At 40.9% G+C, this 17,570-nt stretch overlaps 1 protein-coding gene across 3 annotated transcripts in view; it reads right to left on the bottom strand.

The window, feature by feature from the left end:
- Window positions 1–4,720: 4,720 nt before the first annotated feature.
- hapln1b (hyaluronan and proteoglycan link protein 1b) overlaps window positions 4,721–17,570 on the bottom strand; it is a 108,565-nt gene continuing 95,715 nt past the window's right edge. For all 3 annotated transcript variants that reach the window (XM_080189176.1, XM_080189175.1, XM_080189177.1), the window contains exon 5: window positions 4,721–6,227. In XM_080189176.1, coding sequence (XP_080045302.1) covers window positions 5,941–6,227 — 287 coding nt within the window. In that variant the 3' untranslated portion in view covers window positions 4,721–5,940. The remainder of the gene's footprint in view (window positions 6,228–17,570) is intronic.

Below are 17,570 nucleotides of genomic sequence, written 5' to 3'. Positions count from 1 at the left end.
CCATACTGCTTCTCTGAACATTCATTGCACAAGTAACTGTCTCGGTAAATTCAGACTAATTTATTATGGAGTTCACCCTACCATATTCCTTAATGTAATTTGCAACTTTTCTGTGACAAGCCACAAAGCAACTGCATATTTAAAAGTACTTTCTGCAGATTTGTACTCACAGCCTTTCTGAGTCTTCTTGTAGCTATGTGAACCAATGCATTGGTGATATTAAGACATCTTGCCATGTCTGAACGTGTATCAAATAGTCACAATTTTTTGTTAATAACATTTGGATATCTCATTCAGTAATAATCCTTATATGTAGCTGAAGATGAACAAGCATGACACATTATGAATGCTACAATGGTACAAATAGTTTGACTGTAGTTAATCATATGGTTCCTTTCCCCTGCAGTTTTGCCAGGTAACTCTTCAAAATGAATAGAATTACCTCTGTAAAGTCATTCAATGTACAGAAGTACCTCCCAGGCAATGACTACCAACGTCTAAACAAAACATTCACACTTAGTCTGCAGCATTTCATAATTTGCAAAAAAAATGTATGTCCAAGTAATGCCATTGCTCGCATATACTAAGAAACGCACTGACTGCACACAAACACACAAAGGGAGACTGCAACCAGAGAGCAATTGAACTGTACAGCACACTTGAAGCTGACAGAATCTGCATAGCTTACTGTCTGCTGCATCTAGCCTTTTCATAAAGCCAGGATAAACAGACGTGGGTAAAAACTAATAATTCCTTCTGAAACAGTCAAATCCACTAATAAACCAAAAACATTTGCAACCCTGGTCTACTGCAAGCTACCTTTTCCTGAGATAAATGTCATCTACCTGATAAATTTCTCATTCTCCTTCCTAATACAAGTCTCACCCTTTCCAGATAAAAAACATAATTTTCTAATAGGCGATTTCCTAATCAACGTGGTCTCGCTATCAAAACTCAGAAAGCTCTTTCTTCTAAACCAAAACCATCATGACGAAGTTGTGTCAAGCGAGTTAAAACCTCATTTCTCATTCAGCGCAATGTTGCTTCTCAACACACCAGAATCTCCCTATCTATTCAAAATCATTTCATCTATCACCCAACAAATTCCTTCCAATGGGGATGGGTTTTGTCTGCACTACTGTTCTGTTCATGCTGAAAGTAGGGAGATAAACACTTCTTTGACTCATTGGCCTTCTGAGGTCCGCCCAACTGTTTTTGAACTGACCTTGAAATATATGTCCATCTGCTTCAAAAAGCAGGCGTCTAATTAAAATACTTAAATATGGATCCTACTCTAGTTATAAAGCTCAGATACAATTTTCAGGGTCACTCAACATTCCTTTTGGCCCAGTCTGTGGCTTGTATGCCCGCCCCCAGAATTGATGTGTCTACCTTATTTTTAGTACAAACTTACAGTTTTGAGAAGGAACTGCCATGTTTCCCGCCTTCTCCCAAGTGACAAGCTTCTTTCAGTGCTCTGGCATCCTTGGTGACATTGTGTAGAGGAAGCTTGACCCATGAAAATCCCACTGTCCGGCTGATTTGCACCAGTGGTGAAACTCTCTTCAATTTGTTCAATTTAGCTATCAGGATAATCATGACATCTGAATCATTAATGAACTGACAGAATGTCAGATTAGTTTCATAAGTAATCATGTCACAAGATTTGATATTAATACTTTTCTACCTCAGAAAAGTATCGGTTTATAACAGAAGTAGAGATTGGGGGAATAAAACAACATTTGTGCATAAATTGACACATGGTGCATCCCAAAGGAATGCAACTGATATATATGTGCTATATCGAGCATCATAACACGCACGTAATCATGCTATGCTAAGTTCATCCAGTGGGAATGCATCATGTGACACTTGGTCCTTTATAAAGCAGTGTGCTTTGATTTTACAATGACGAACAGTTAAATACCATTTTCTAATGAATCAGTTAATATCCTAATGTGGCATTTCATGCAAAAAAATCTAAGAATGAGAATCTGTGGCAAGGTTTGGACTCCAGTTTGGACATTGAACATGATTCTCTATTTTCTGAACTATTGATTTATTCCTCATCTAAATCAGTTACACCTTTCTGACACAAATAAATGGGATACAATTATATTAAAACGACACCAGATTCTTATTCTCATTCATGGTCCACTCCTACTGCAACTAATAACTATTCTGGTATGTCTCTAGGTAAGACTCCGAGCTAGATAGTTTTTTTCCAGTTTGGAAATCTTATTAACATTTGAACAGAGCTGCAAATGAGCAGTGGTGGTGACATATTTTTAATACTTCATTACCAAAGTTAACAACTCTCACACAACGTCAAAACTAAAGACCACAAAAAGTAAACTGAAATTCTAAAGCAACACATCAGGGCACCAGGCAAAGTTAAACTGGAAATACATTATGCTTATGACTTATATTCATTAAAAAATACTTTCAAACTGAATATGATGTGAGTTCCACATTGTGATTGTTGTGATAAGCAACCTGGCGATTGGATCAACCATTAAATAAAGTTTCTATTCTCTTTTTGTTCATGATGAATGAACCCTTTATTATTCCTAACTATGAAATTGAGGCCAAGAACTGTTTGGAAAACAGTTTGCTTTACTGATGATTTCTTAGTTCGGTGGAACAGTTCCATTAGTAACCTCTGACCTGTGCATGAATTGAATGTTACATGAAGCACATTATGAACTCATGGCGTTGCAAACAAATACATCCAACACAGACAAGGAAATTAAACTAACGTTTTGACAGAGGTCTATGCAACATTTTAATTGTTAAGCGTAAGAAAGTCGAATGAAGGACTATTCTGATTTTTTAAATGTAAAATTGGAAGCAAATTATGGCTTATATAAGATTTATGTCATTTCTGCAACCACACACGAGGCACAGAATTGATATGGCAAAGAAGGAGGCCATTTGGTCCATTGTGTTTTCACTGGCAGACGAGAAAAATGTAAAATTTCATTTCTATAATGGTCTGTAGTTGGAGTCCCTTTGTGAATGATAGGCTCCTAAAATCTTCACAGGTATCTTGTAAAAAAGCCTTGATGATCTTTCATCCAATATAAAATCTTCTACACTTTAACCCCTGCCACTGACCAGAAAGATGTCAAGAACAGTAATGCATGTGCACTTGGCTGCTCCACCATGATGATGGCTGACTGCCATTTAGTTCCCAGGCCAGTTTAACTTTAAATACTAAAAGATTTATTGTAAGAAGTTGAACAAGTTGAAGGGTTTGGTGCAGGGAGTTCCTACAATGCCTGACTAGCTCAGTTAGTAGATAATGGGATGCTGAATCCCAAGGTCATGGTTTTGAGCACCATTATTATTAATTTTACCGATGATGAAACTCCACAATTAAGGGTCTATAACCTTGATTTCCATGACTGGTTCTTATCTAAACTAATTGGTTACTTTGAGGGTGGGAAGTCTTCTATCTGTAATTCCCATCTTGTATTCACTACTTGAATGACTATTTGAAAAACTGCATTGCTTCACTTAATAATTTGCAAGCCTTTACCTTAAATAAAACATATCATCTTAAATAAAGCTCCAGAATCCATCATAATCAGTTAATATTTGTGAAGAAAAATGTATTTTATATATATGTATATGTTCATAAAAATATATACAGGGTAGTTGCAGGTAAGATGGTTGGGGAGTCTAGAATCAAGGGGCACAATTTCAAAATAAGGATGATGCCATTTAGAAGATATGAGGAGAAACTTATTTAGAGAGTTGTGAATCTTTCTAATTCTCTCCCTCAGAGAGTTGTAGAAACCAGTCATTGGCCTGAATTTTGTGGCTGTTCACGCTGACAGGATCTTCTGGTCCCACCAGCAGTGCATCCCTGCCATGGGTTTTCCAGTGGCGTGGGGTACAGTCAATGCAAAATCCTATTGTGAGAAACACGCAACAAGGAGGCCAGAAAATCCCTTCCCCACCCCCAAATGTATGTTTAAAGCACAGATTGATAGATTTCTGATTAACGATGACATAAAGGGTTATGAGGGTAGAGGATGTAAAAGGCATTGAAGTGTCCAATCACCATTATTATTTTAAATGGTGGAAAGGCTCGATGGACTGAATGGCCTCCTCCTGTTCCTATCCTCCTACTTATAGAAAGCACAATTACTTTGGAAATGCACATTCAAGTTCTTCCACTAGAAGTAAGCTCTTTCTTCCAACAATTCACAGGATAGATTTCCTCAATCTTGGTTAGCTATGAGAACCCACAATTGTCTCAAAATCCACAGATGACAAAATTCGAAGGTGAAACAATTTTGAAACAAACTATTAAAACAAAAGATTCTCTGAGGAGCTGCATTAGCAGAATTTGTTACTAAAGACTCAGTTATAAGATACCAGCTTGCACAAAAATACATAAATTCAGCAACAGAAAACAGAGCTACACTTAAAAGCATCTCTCACTTTGCACAGTCTCTGACTCTGATACTGACACCGCTATGTGCGCATGTGCAGAGAGTGCTCCCCCTAGTGTTGTGGGACAAATATACGCAGCCTTCTTAAATGCAGTGGTGACCTTCAGCTGATCATGATGACATGAAGAGGTTGAAGAAGGTGTTGCATTTCTCAGATAATTCATAATTCAGCACAATAACCACAATTACTTGTTCAGGGAGAGCGAAAGCTACTACGCGTGTATCAAACAGTTGTGCTTAAAACAGAAATCTGGAAATTAAGCTACTATAATTTATTGAATACACTTGTACCATAGTTGGAAGGAAATACATTTTGGGCCTGCATTTACATTTTATTTTCTTGACACTAAACTGTGATTGCACCATAAAATGTTTTTTGGCCCTATAACCAGTAACCAAGTTCAGTTTCGTAGATTTAATGCTGATTTTCAGGTTTTACTCTGGGTACAATGAGGATTGATATAGTAATGCAGCCATTCTGTTGCCTCATCTTCTTCTAGTTTGTTTTTGGATTTATTTAAAGGATCCAGCAAAAGGCTTATCTCCTGAACGCTATTTCATAAAGCGTTCTTGGTAACTTAAAAAAAAACAAGCTTTTGATAAACAATATTTCCTTGTTCGTCAAAATTATCATTGGCACAACACAGTACCACTCGCTGACTTTAAAATGTTGCGACCAAATATGGTGTAAAGCCACATAGCACCATTGCAGAAAGTGGTCCACTATCAAGTTTTATTTTCTTGAAAATGATAATTGCTATTACGTTTCTGGGATAAAACTAGCAAATTTGTCAAGCTTGATGTATCACTAAATCTGGCAAAACTAGAATGGCGAGGGATTTTTCTAAGTTGTTCAACATCTAATTGTTTTGCAAAGGCATGCATCATCAATGGCAGCCAAATCAGATATAAAAACTATTGGATAAATTGACAGCATGTTGCAGAAACTTAAAGTTTAGGATTAGGTTTCTTCAAAGTTTTCTTGAAGAGTCAGAAATGCAGTAGGTTTCAGATAGTTTAAAAGATGAATTTGAATGTTTTTGTATGTTTGACAAAAAGATTGAGAGATTGCCTGAGAAATGCCCAGTTCGTACTTAAATGGCCATACAACTTTTAGTCAGGTCTAGCTATGGCATGCCCCACCCATTCCTGAAATTTCTAACTATTGAACACTGTCAGAGCAATATTTAGGGTAACTTTTGCTAACCAGTACTTTAAAAAGAAGCAAAATGGTGCTAACTCTCAGTATAGCTTCCTATAAAAATTATATTATTTTTAATATTTAATGATTGTATGATACATTACAACAAAGGAGAAAATGTTTTTGGTTTGTATGAAAATGGCATTGTACAGTAAGTAAAAATAGTTTTATCACAGTTTTGGTAACATGTTTCGAGTTCATATCATTGAAAGTACATCCTTCACATGTGCAGAATTAAAATAACACTTGTCTCCATCTAAGCTTTTAAATGAACTATCAGTTGCTTCTGAAGCAGTAGACACCATATAGCCGATGTTTCTTATCTGGGAAGCCTGCAAAGCGCACGGCTGCCTCGCCTTCACTGCACCGCTTTCGGGGTCTGCTGATGGGATAACGAACGCTGCCATCGGCGAGCCAGCCCGCGTCACAGCGGTCGTAGCCCAGCAAGTTCCAAGCTGCGTACATCTGGCCAACTTTGGCAATCGTCGATCCATCTTTAATACAGGCTTGTACAGCTTCTCCATACGTCAGCTTTTTGAAGTGAACCAGATAGTAGAAGCGTCCTAAGAAGAATTCAAAAATGGTAATCTGGTTAGAGGAATGCACAACTTCAAGAGTGAGCTATTCTGCAGCTCTCCAAAACAGAATGCACATTTTCAACCCATTGGAAGTGAGCAATCAGCAAGTAGTAATTTTATCCAAATATTATAAAATGGCAATTTAGAAACTGGACAGAAAAATTCTCTTCTATTATTTTCTCAGAATAAAATATTCTTGGTTTCCTTTCATACATTGTTCTTCAGTCTTTGCTGGGCTGATCTACACACAGGAAATGTATCCTGAGAACCACAAATGTAGATCAACAAAATCATAATTTCAAACAAATCGATCATTCCGGTTGGATCCAATCGTTATAATATTTCCCATATCTCTTCACTTTACAGCTGGCTCCTGATATTGTCAAGTCCTGTTTGTTATTTGCTGACAGCTGAACCTCCAAGTTCTCCATGTCATTGCCATTCTGCTTGACCTGAAGAACAAAAGCTGGTGGCCGGGGCTGGAGATGAGGGATGGGGTGCCCCCCATTGTAAGAATTCAGTGCCATCTTCTTACTCCTTTTACTGACCCATCTCTACCTTTCCCAGCAACCCCCATGCCACAATTCCACCCACCCTTCCTGTCATTACTCACCTGTGCCTAAGTCCCTGGTGATCCTTGGCTTGTGTGGATGCAGTACCGACAGCAGATACCACAACCTAATAGTGCCGCCGAGCAATGAAGCCTCTGATTGTCTCAAAGCTCTTGGTGAGCAGGACTTCTGCCCTGGGGCCCTAGATCCCAGGGAAGCTCTACCGCTGATTGGCACTCAAATTGACTGGCCTTTCTGAAAGATGGTGAAGCGGGGCTCTTGCCAGTTCTCCAATTGGAGGGCTAGACTTCAATTGCCTCCATTAAATACTGCCAATTTTGTCACTCTTTAAACTTTCAGGAATGCCATGATGTAATTTCCCACGTAGAGCCCTGAACTATACATAGTATTAAAGGGCGGCACGGTGGCACAGTGGTTAGCACTGCTGCTTCACAGTGCCAGGGACCTGGGTTTGATTCCCAGCTTAGGTCACTGACTGTGTGGAATTTGACATTCTCCCCACGTCTATGTGAATTTCCTCCAGATGCTCCGATTTCCTCCCACAATCTGAAAGGTGTGCCGGAATGTGGCGACTAGGGGAATTTCACATTAACTTCATTGCAATGTTAATGTAAGCCTTACTTGTGACGGATAAATAAATAAAGCATTGCAAGTGTAGACTCACATCAGGGATCTAAGCAAGGTTTTCAGATAATGTTACAAGTCTGCAGTTCTGACAGACAGCCTTGTATGCTAAAGTACACATGGTTTTCTAAATAATCAAATTGTGATGGGCCATGTATAAAATACATTTACACGTTTTATGATCCAGTGTGCTGCTGCTCATCTTGTCGCTCAAAAAGAGTTGCTGCTGTGTGATGTTGATCCACCAGTGGCTCAAATCCACGGATGTCGATTGAGCAATAATGATTATTTCGTTTTAAAGCAAGGTAAGCAAAAGCCAAGAGATCAGGGTGTTCCAAGATGGCACAATAGACATTCAAAGCCCAGTTGAATCTCTGTGGCAGACTCAGAAATTAAATGTATAAACCAAGCAGGCCTGTAGTATTCCAGATCAGGAACTGGGATATCACTGGAGCCTGTAGAATTAGACTGGCCACAGAAGAGCAGAAATTCTTCTCAGGCTATTCAAAGTCATTGGGTGGGGTAGCTCTCGTGGAAGGCGCACAGTTTTAGAATGTTCTATTTTAGGTGACTAAATTAGGTGATTAATGTACATTCAATATGTCAGAGAGCTGCTGCAGAACAGGGGTTGGGGGAGATCCATTTATTTGCATGGGAATAGGGGACAGATGTACAACTAGGGTGTTTCATTATTTCCACATATTGAGAAACAATTTACCTATTCTAGAACCAGGGTTTTGCTTCCCTCTGGAAAATGACATTGATGCATCTCTATAGTCCCCTTTGCAAAGCAGTGCCACTGAGAGGAAATATTTTATAACTTTATTGCGGTGGGGGAGGGAGTGTGGTTCACCTGGATCTACGGCCAGAATTTTCCAGCCACCAACATCCGCCCCCCCCCCCCCCAACCCCGTGTTTGTTCCTGTGGTGGAGGTGGTTCATCATTGGCCATCGGCAGGATCTTCCAGTCCCAATGAAGTCAATAGCAATGTTTAAAACTCAGCCTGCTGCTGCGGAACCCATGGTGAGGGTCAACTATGGCATCACCGGAAGATCCTGCTAGTAGGAAGGGCTGGAAAATGCCACCCAATGAGAACTGCTACTGCGCTGAGACCATAGATATGGGGAGTACCTAGCAATGTGAGGCTCTCCCTCTTTGTCCATTCCTCTAGGGCTTTTTCTTCCTGAGGTGGATGTTCCATTCTCTAAAATTGCTGCAGAATCCCTGACATTAGAAGTAGACACAGTGCTCTCTGATTAATTGCAAAAGTGTGTCAGAAAATCCATGGATTTCAGTTCCAGTAATGTTGATCAAATTTTACACCCACCAATTAATGAGGCATATTTTCCGTTGTGCAATTTTGAGAAGCCCAAGTTCATTAGTGGGAATGGCATAACACCAATCACAACACATGCTATAATTATGTTGCGTTCATACTTCTCAGGCAGCTAGCTGGTGATGAAAATGTGATTAATCGAGCCATCTGGAATGCACATTTGAAGCATTGAAATAGTTGGTTTTGAAGGGTCTGGTAGACACATCCTGGGGACATTTGTTCACACACTAAGCTGAACTAATGTAATTCAATGTTAAAAAGTCATCATCCTGCCTTCGTATGTAAATGATGCAGCTATATAGAGATCTACATACCGTTAATTAATAATTATTTTGTCTTTCCTAAGAATACACATGGAAATGAATGAATATATATCAATGAGTGACCAAAACTCATGGGCTAGCGCACCTTAGGGGTCTTGCCCCGCCTAAACCTGCCACTGATAATTTTTAAACAACAATTATTACCAGATCTTGTTCATCCTTCTTGTTCCTTCCCTGCTCATGATCTGACTTTAACAAGGACTTTAGGGATAGAAATCTGCATTGTGCACACTTTTGAAGACTGGCGATGGCATGTTCCAAATTGGATTCAAGTTTGATCTTACATTTCCATCACAGATTGATTACATTTGTTCCAGGGCAAAAGGGGCTATCATCACAAATTGTAGTGAGGTGTACATTGATACTCAGGATCTGTTACATCATGGGATTTAAAAGAGTGCTGATGATTATTATTAACTGCTTGGAATCTTGCTGGACAGCATATTTCAAAATGTTCAGAATGATCTCATTCCTGACATTTTGTTTGCAATATTATATTAAGGTTAATTAGGATTAAATATACAAATCTTGTTATTAATAAGTACATCTTAGCTTTCATTTATAATGTAGCTGAATTGCTGGATTCATATTCCCTTACAGTTGGATGAAAATACATTAATACTGCTTATAAAATACAGCAAACAAGTCATTATGAACAGATGGCTACTTTTGGCTACTTGGTCTTAGATGTTAACCATGAAGCATACTAGAATCATAGAATCCCTACAGTGCAAAAGGGGGCCATTCAACCTATTGAGTCTGCACTGACAACAATCCCACCCAAGCCCTATCTCCGTAGCCCCATGTATTTACCCTGCTGATCCCCCTGAAACTTCATGGCCAATCAACATAAACTGCACATTTTTGGGAGTGTGGGATGAAATCGGAGCACCTGGAGGAAACCCATGCAGCTACAGAGAGAATGCGCAAACTCCACACAGACAGTCACTTGTGGCCAGGATTAGCACTTAGGAGAAATTTCTTAATGTAGAAATTTGTATGGGCAGTTGGAATTCTGTGCCACAGGAATTGGTTGAGGCAAAGACTGTTGCAAGTTTTATGGGAAGAATAATTAGATATTTGAAGAAAGGGATGATGACTTTGGGACAGAAAAGAGAGGTTACTTTTGGATTGCTTTAACAAAGGGCTGGCAGTGGCATAACAGATAAAGTAGACTCCTTTTGTGCTGTAAATGTGCTGCTTTATGGAACAAAACATTTCTTCCATTCTCATGTCTTTCTTTGAGAAACTACAATGGTCTAGAAAATCTGTGGGGATATAATCCTGGCACAAATGCCAGATTGATGCCTGTTATGGGACTCTGCTGTTGGCCTTGCTCGTGTTTACAGGCTCAGAGGAAGGATCACACAATTACGTATGAGCTTTTGGATTTGGGATTCATCCAGAAGGCCCCCAGTGAAGACTTTGGAACTGCTAATGGTGATCTGGCCTGAACACGCAGGGGTGCTGGACTCAACGGCAGGAGAACATTTTGCATGTCCCCAGCAGCGCCTTAGAAAGACAACTACTTAAATCCCAGCCCAAAAGTTTCCAACCTCTCAACACTGGCCCCCAACGTAGATTCCAAAGTAGCACTTGCTGATATCCCTTTCGGTCACATGCACTGACTAAAACCAAGTGTACCTGCATTGATTATGTGCTGCAAGCTTAATCAGAACTAGAAAACAAGGATTGGTGGCATCGTGGACAGTGAAGAAAGTTATCTCCAATTGCAATGGGATCTTGATCAATTGGGCCAGTGGGCTGACAAATGACAGATGGAATTTAATTTAAACAAATGCTTGGTGATGCATTTTGGTAGATTGAACCAGGACAGGACTAACTTGGTAGGGCGTTGGGGAAAGTTACAGAACAAAGCCATCTAGGGGTACATGTTCATAGCTCCTTGAAAGTAGAGTCACAGATGGACAGAGTGGTGAAGAAGGCATTCGGCATGCTTGGTTTCATTGGTCAGAAGATTGAATACAGGAGTTGGAACGTATTGTCAAAGTTGTACAAGACTTTGGTAAGGCCGCACTTGGAATACCATGTGCAATTCTGGTCACCCTCTTATAGAAAGGATATTATTAAACTAGAAAGAGTGCAGAAAAGATTTACTAGGATGCTACCAACAATTGATGGATTGAGTTATAAGGAGATGCTGGATAGACTGGGAATTTTTTCTCTGGAGCGTAGGAGGCTGAGGGGTGATCTTATAGAGATCTAAACAATAATGAGGGGCATAGATCAGCTAGATAGTCAATATCTTTTCCCAAAGTAGGGGAGTCTAAAACTAGAGGGCATAGGTTTAAGGTGAGAGGGGTGAGATATAAAAGTGTCCATGGGGCAATTTTTTCACACAGAGGGTGGTGAGTGTCTGGAATGATCTGCCAGAGGTAGTAGTAGAAGCGGGTACAATTTTGTCTTTTAAAAAGCATTTAGACTGTTACATGGATAAGATGGGTATAGAGGGATATGTGCAAAAGAGGACAATTGGGATTAGTTTAGGGGTTTAAAAAAAAGGCGACATGAACAAGTTTGGCCGAAGGGCCTATTTCCATGCTGTAAAACTATAAGCTTAAGGAAACACAGCTCTTGGCCCTGCTCTAGCCTCCCTTACATTGGTGATCTTATGGCGGGTTGTCCCTCTTTGTAAAACTCTACCTTAAAGATGGGGCCAGGGATTTCCTGTATCCAGCTGGGTCCGTAGCAATCCCACTGACTTGAATGGCCACAGATTCCCTGGGCCAATAAAGTAAAAAATTAAGCAAACCAAACTAATAAGAGTAAAAACAACGATAATTTAAACAGAATTGTTGCTGCCTTCCATCGATGACAAAGATTACAAATTCACAATGTGCTAATTCTGCTTCATGTTGATTATGGCAATATTCAGTGATTGCCTAACTTAATCTGTTGCCAAACAAAGCAAACACAATAATATTGAATTGCTATGCCAAGATCTCAAAGGAAGTAACTTTTGCCAAATCTGAATGACTTCCATTACCAGTAGGAAAGTCTTCATTACGTAAAAGCAAATGAAAGATTTTTCCATCCAACAATTCATGGCTCCTTTGACGTCATATCAATGATTTGCAGTTCTCTGGGGCTAAATACCCCCCTTCATGATGGACATCCAATCCCTCTACACCTCCATTCCCCATCAGGAGACTCTCCACTTCTTCTCTGAGCAGAGGCCTGAACAATCCCCATCCATTCTCTGTCAAACTGAACTTCTTCTGCCACTCAACAAATTCTCCTTTAGCATTGTCCTGCAAATAAAAGGTGTGACTGAGGGTGCCTGTATGGGCACCAGTTATGCCAGTCTTTTTATGGACTATGTGAAACATTCTTTGTTCCAGTCCTATTCAGGCCCTCTCCCACAACTCTTTTTGATACATTGACGACTGTATTGGTGATGCTTCACACTCTCATCTGGAACTGGAAATACCTATTGATTTTGCTTGCAATTTCCATCCTTCCCTCACCTTCAAATGATCCATCTCCGACACTTACCTTCTCTTTCTTAACATCGCTGCCTCCATTTCTAGTGATCGATTGATCACCAATATTCATTACAATGACTCCCACAGCTATCTTTACACCCACTTCCTGTAAGGACACCATCCCTTTTTCCCAGTTTCTCCAAATTTGTCGCATCTGTTCTGATGATGCTGCCTTTGAAAACAGTGCCTCTAATATGTTTGCCTCTTTCCACAACAAAGGTTCCCAACCCCACCAACCCCCTCCTCAACTGGGCACTCAGCTCAGCCAGACCCACTTTCCACACTTGATAGAGTTGCTTGTCCTCAGTTTTCACCTCACCAGCCTCTGCATCCAAAGGTTCATCCTCCACCATTTCTGCCAACTCCACCATAATGCCACCAAAAAGCACATCTTCCCCAATGCCAACTGAAAACATTCCACAAAGATTGTTTCCTTTGTGACACATTAGTCTGTTCCTTTATCACTCGCACCTCATCCCCTTCCCATGGCGCCTTCCCTTACACCTGTCCCTTTACCTCCTTCTCAATGTTCAAGGCTGCAAACACTCAACAACCTTTAAAAAGGGCAACCTGATCTCCAAGGAGCTGGTCTTGCTGGTGTCTTTAGGTCTCCACTTCAAAATATATCTCAAGTGTGGGTGAATTGCGAATTGAATTTCATCAAGTCACTGACTTTTCACCAGCACTTCAAAATTCTTTGTGAGAATTCCGTCCATAATGTACTTAGATTTCCAAAAAGCATTGGTAAGGTACTGCACAAAAGACTACTTAATAAGATATGAGTCCATGGTGTTGCATGTAGTATATTAGCATATGTAGGTGATTGGCTAACTGATAGAAAATAGTTGAGCAAAGAGGGCTATTTTCAGGATGGCAACCTGTAACTAGCGGAGTGCCACAGGCATCAGTGCAGGGGCCCCAATTATTTACAATACCTGTTAAGGACTTAGACAACAGAAGTGAATGAACTATTGCCAAGTTTGTGGATGACACAAAAAATAGGTGGGAAGGCAAGTGGTGAGGATAACACACAGAGTCCACAGAGGGATATAGGCAGGTTAAGTGAGTGGACAAAATCTTGGCAGATGGAATATAAGGTAGGGAAATGTGAAGGAATGCACTTTGGTAGGAAGAAAGAAGGAACGGAATATTTTCTAAATGGAGAAAGACTGCAGAAAGCTGCAGCACAGAGTGATTTGGAGGTCCTTGTGCATAAATCGCATGCAAATTCAATAGGTAATATAAATGATTTGGAAACAGGTGTAGATGATCTGACTAGTAAGTTTGTGGATGGCACAAAGATTGCTGGAGTAGCGGATAGTGGTGAACATTACCAGAGATGATAGCAGGATATAGATAGGCTGGAAAATCGGGCGGAGAAATGACAGTTGGAATTTAATCCAGATAAATGAGAAGTGATGCATTTTGGTAGATCTACTGCAGAGGGGGAGCTATACAATAAATGGCAGAACCATCAGGAGAGGGATCTGGGTATGCAAGTCCACAGATCCTAGCAGCAAAGGTGGAAAAGGTGGTGAAGAAGGCATGCTTGCCTTTATTGGATGGGGCATAAAGTATAAAAGTTGGTATATGATGTTGTAGTTATATAGAACATTGGTTAGGCCACATTTGGAATACTGCATCCAGTTCTGGTTGCCACAGTACCAGAAGGACATGGAGACTTTGGAGAGATTGTAGAAAAGATTTACCAGGGTGTTACCTGGTATGGAGGCTGTTAGCTATGAGGTGAAATTGAGTAAACTAGGGCTGTTCTCCCTGGAAAGATAGAGGTTGAGAGGTGACCTAATAGAAGTTCATAAAGTTATCAAGGACATAGACAAAGTTGGAAGCTTTTTCCCCAGGTCAGAAATGACAAACACAAGGGGTCACAAGTTCAAAGTAAGGGGGGCAAGTTTCAATACAGATACACGGGGGATATTTTTTACACAGAGGATGGTGGGGGCCTGGAATGCACTACCAAGTAAGGTGTTTGAGGCAGACATGCTAGGATCATTTAAGACTTATCTAGATAGCCACATCCACAGACTGGGAATAGAGGGATACAAATGGATGGTCTAGTTAGGAACTGATGAGCGGCACAGGCTTGGAGGGCTGAAGGGCCTGTTCCTGTGCTGTATTGTTCTTTGTTCTTTGTTAATAGGGAAGGCAAATGTCATGTTGGCCTTTGTTTCAAAGGGAATGGAATATAAAAGTAGTGAAGTCTTGCTAAAATTGTACAAGGCATTAATTAGACCTTACCTGGATTACTGTGAACAGTTTTGGTCCCCTTATCTAAGGGAAGATAGCTGGGATTGGAGGCAGTCCAGAGAAGGTTCACTAGGTTGATCTTGGATGTGGAAGGATTTTCTAATAAGGAGAGTCTGAATAGGTTGGGCCTGAACTCAGTGGAATTTAGAAGAATGAGAGACATTCTTATTGAGACATATAGATTCTCAGGAGTGGCTCAACAGGGTAGTTGTTGAGAATTTGTCCATCCTTGTGGGAAAATCTAGGACCAGAGGGTGTAATCTCCGAGTAAGGGGTCGCCCATTTAAGACAGTGCTGAGGGGGAATTTCTTCTCTCAGAGGCTGTGCCATCAAGTATGTTCAAAGCTGGGATTGAATCAAGGGTAATGGGGCTAAGGTGGGAAGATGGTGGAGGTGGGCGGGTTTTTGCACTATGGCCATTGCCTACCTGCACTCACTGTGGCGGGAGGCAGCTCGCTCACCTCTGGGCCAAATGAGTCCAATAAACATTGCAGAATTTCTTCTCAGGATGACATTACTGAACCAGATGGATTTTTACAATAATCCAGTGGTTTAATATTTTATTCCACATTTATTGATAAATTGAATTTAAATTCCCCCAGTTGTCTGGATAGGATTTGAACCCATGTTTCCAGAGAATAAACCAGGCCTCTGGATTTTTTTTTTGTTTGTTCAGAGGAAGTGGGCATTGATGGCTAGGCCAATATTTATTGCCCATCCCTATTTGTCCATGAAAAGATGAGTGGTGCTCTGCGGCCTTCTTGAACTGGTGCAGTCCATGTGGTGTAGGTACACCCACAGTGCTGTAAGGAAGGAATTCCAGGATTTTGACAAAGCTACAGTGAAGGAATGGTGATAAAGTTCCAAGTCAGGATTGTGAGTGACTTGGAGGGAAATCTCCAAGTGGTAGTGTTCCCATGTATCTGCTCCCCTTTAAGGTGGTAGAGATCATAGGTTTGGAAGGTTTTTGTCGAAGGAACATTGGTGAGTTGCTGTGTTGTCGATGGTACAGAATGCTATCACTATGTTGGTGGGGTGGAGGGAGTGCATATTTGTGGGTGGGGTGCCAATCAAGTGGGCTGCTTTGTCCTGGATAGTGTGAAACCTTCAGAATTGTTTAACTCCAGTCACTCAGCAAGCGGACAGCATTCCAACACATTTCTGACTTGTGGACAGGTTATGGGAATAAGAAAGTGAGTTACTCATCGCAGAACTGCCGGTCTCTGATCTGCTCTTGTAGCCTCAGTATTTACATGGTTGGTCCATTTCTGTTTCTGGTCACTGGTAATGATAATGGGTTATTCAGTGATGCTATTGAAATGGAATGTCAAAGGGAGGTGGTTAGATTCTTTCTTGCTGGAGATAATCAGTTTTTAGCACTTGTGTGGTGCAAATGTTGCTTGTCACTTATCAGCCCAAGGCTAAATACTGCACACATCTTGTTGCATGTGGACATGGACTGCTTCATCATTTGAGGAGTCTCAAAAGGTGCTGAACATTGTGCCATCATCAGCGAACATCTGCATTTCTGACCTTATGATGGAGGGAAACTCATTGATGAAACAGCTGATGACACCCGAGTCTAGGACATTATCCTGAGAACGTCTGAGCAGCAATGTCCTGGGACTGAGATGATTGATCTCTAACAACCTCCTTTGTGTTCGGTATGAGTCCAACCGGCAGAGAGTTTTCCCTCTGGTTCCTTTTGACTTCAATTTTTGATGTCAGTGGCAGTCAGTCTCACTTGACATCTTCAGTTCCGTTCATTTGTCCATGTTTGGATGTATGCCATATTCAGGTTGGAAACTGAATGACCCTGGCAGAACCCAAACTGAGCATCAGTGAGCAGGTTATTGCTGAGTAAGTGCTGCTTGATAGCACTGCTGATAAGCCCTTCCATCACTCTGATAATTGAGAGTAGACTGATGGGGCAGTAATTGGCAAGACTGGATTTGTCCTACATTTTATGGGCAGGACATACCTGGCCAATTTTCCACACTGCCAGGTAGGTGCCAGTGTTGTAGCTGTAGTGGAACAGCTTGGCTAGAGGCATGGCTAGTTCTGGAGCACAGGCTATTATGTTGCCAGAATGTTGTCATGGCCCATAGCCTTTGCAGTATCCAATACTTTGAGCTATTTCTTGATATCACATGGAATGAATCGAATTGGCTGAAGACCACCATCTGCAATGCTGGGGATCTCAGGACAGATAGATCACCCACTCAGCACTTCTGCCTGTAGGTTATTGCAAAAGCTTCAGCCTTTTTGTTTGCACCGATATGCTGGGCTCCCCTATCATTGAGAATGGAGATATCTGCGGAGTCTCCTCCCCCAGTTAATATTTAATTGCCCACTACAATTCATGACTGGATGAGGCAGGACTGCAAGTAGTCCTGTATTGTATCTCCAGCAGGTTGATACCTTATTTTTAGGTATGCCTTATGCTGGTCCTAGCATGCTGTGTCCCACACTGTTTACTAATATAGGATTGATCTCCCAGCTTGATAGTGGTGGTAGAGTGGGGGAATAGGATAGACCATGAGGTTAAAGATTGTGGTTAAATTCAGCTCTGCTGCTGCTGATGGGTCACAGTGCCTCATTAAGCCCAGTTTTGAGTTGCTAGATCTGTTGGAAATCTATCCCATTTAGAACATAATGGTAGTCTAGTGACATTACCACTATGCTGCTATTCCCTCAA

This window comes from Carcharhinus amblyrhynchos, chromosome 5 (genome assembly GCF_965287045.1).
Source record: "Carcharhinus amblyrhynchos chromosome 5, sCarAmb.v2.hapA, whole genome shotgun sequence".
Taxonomy (NCBI): domain Eukaryota; kingdom Metazoa; phylum Chordata; class Chondrichthyes; order Carcharhiniformes; family Carcharhinidae; genus Carcharhinus; species Carcharhinus amblyrhynchos.
This window is presented reverse-complemented; position numbering and strand designations above follow the sequence as displayed.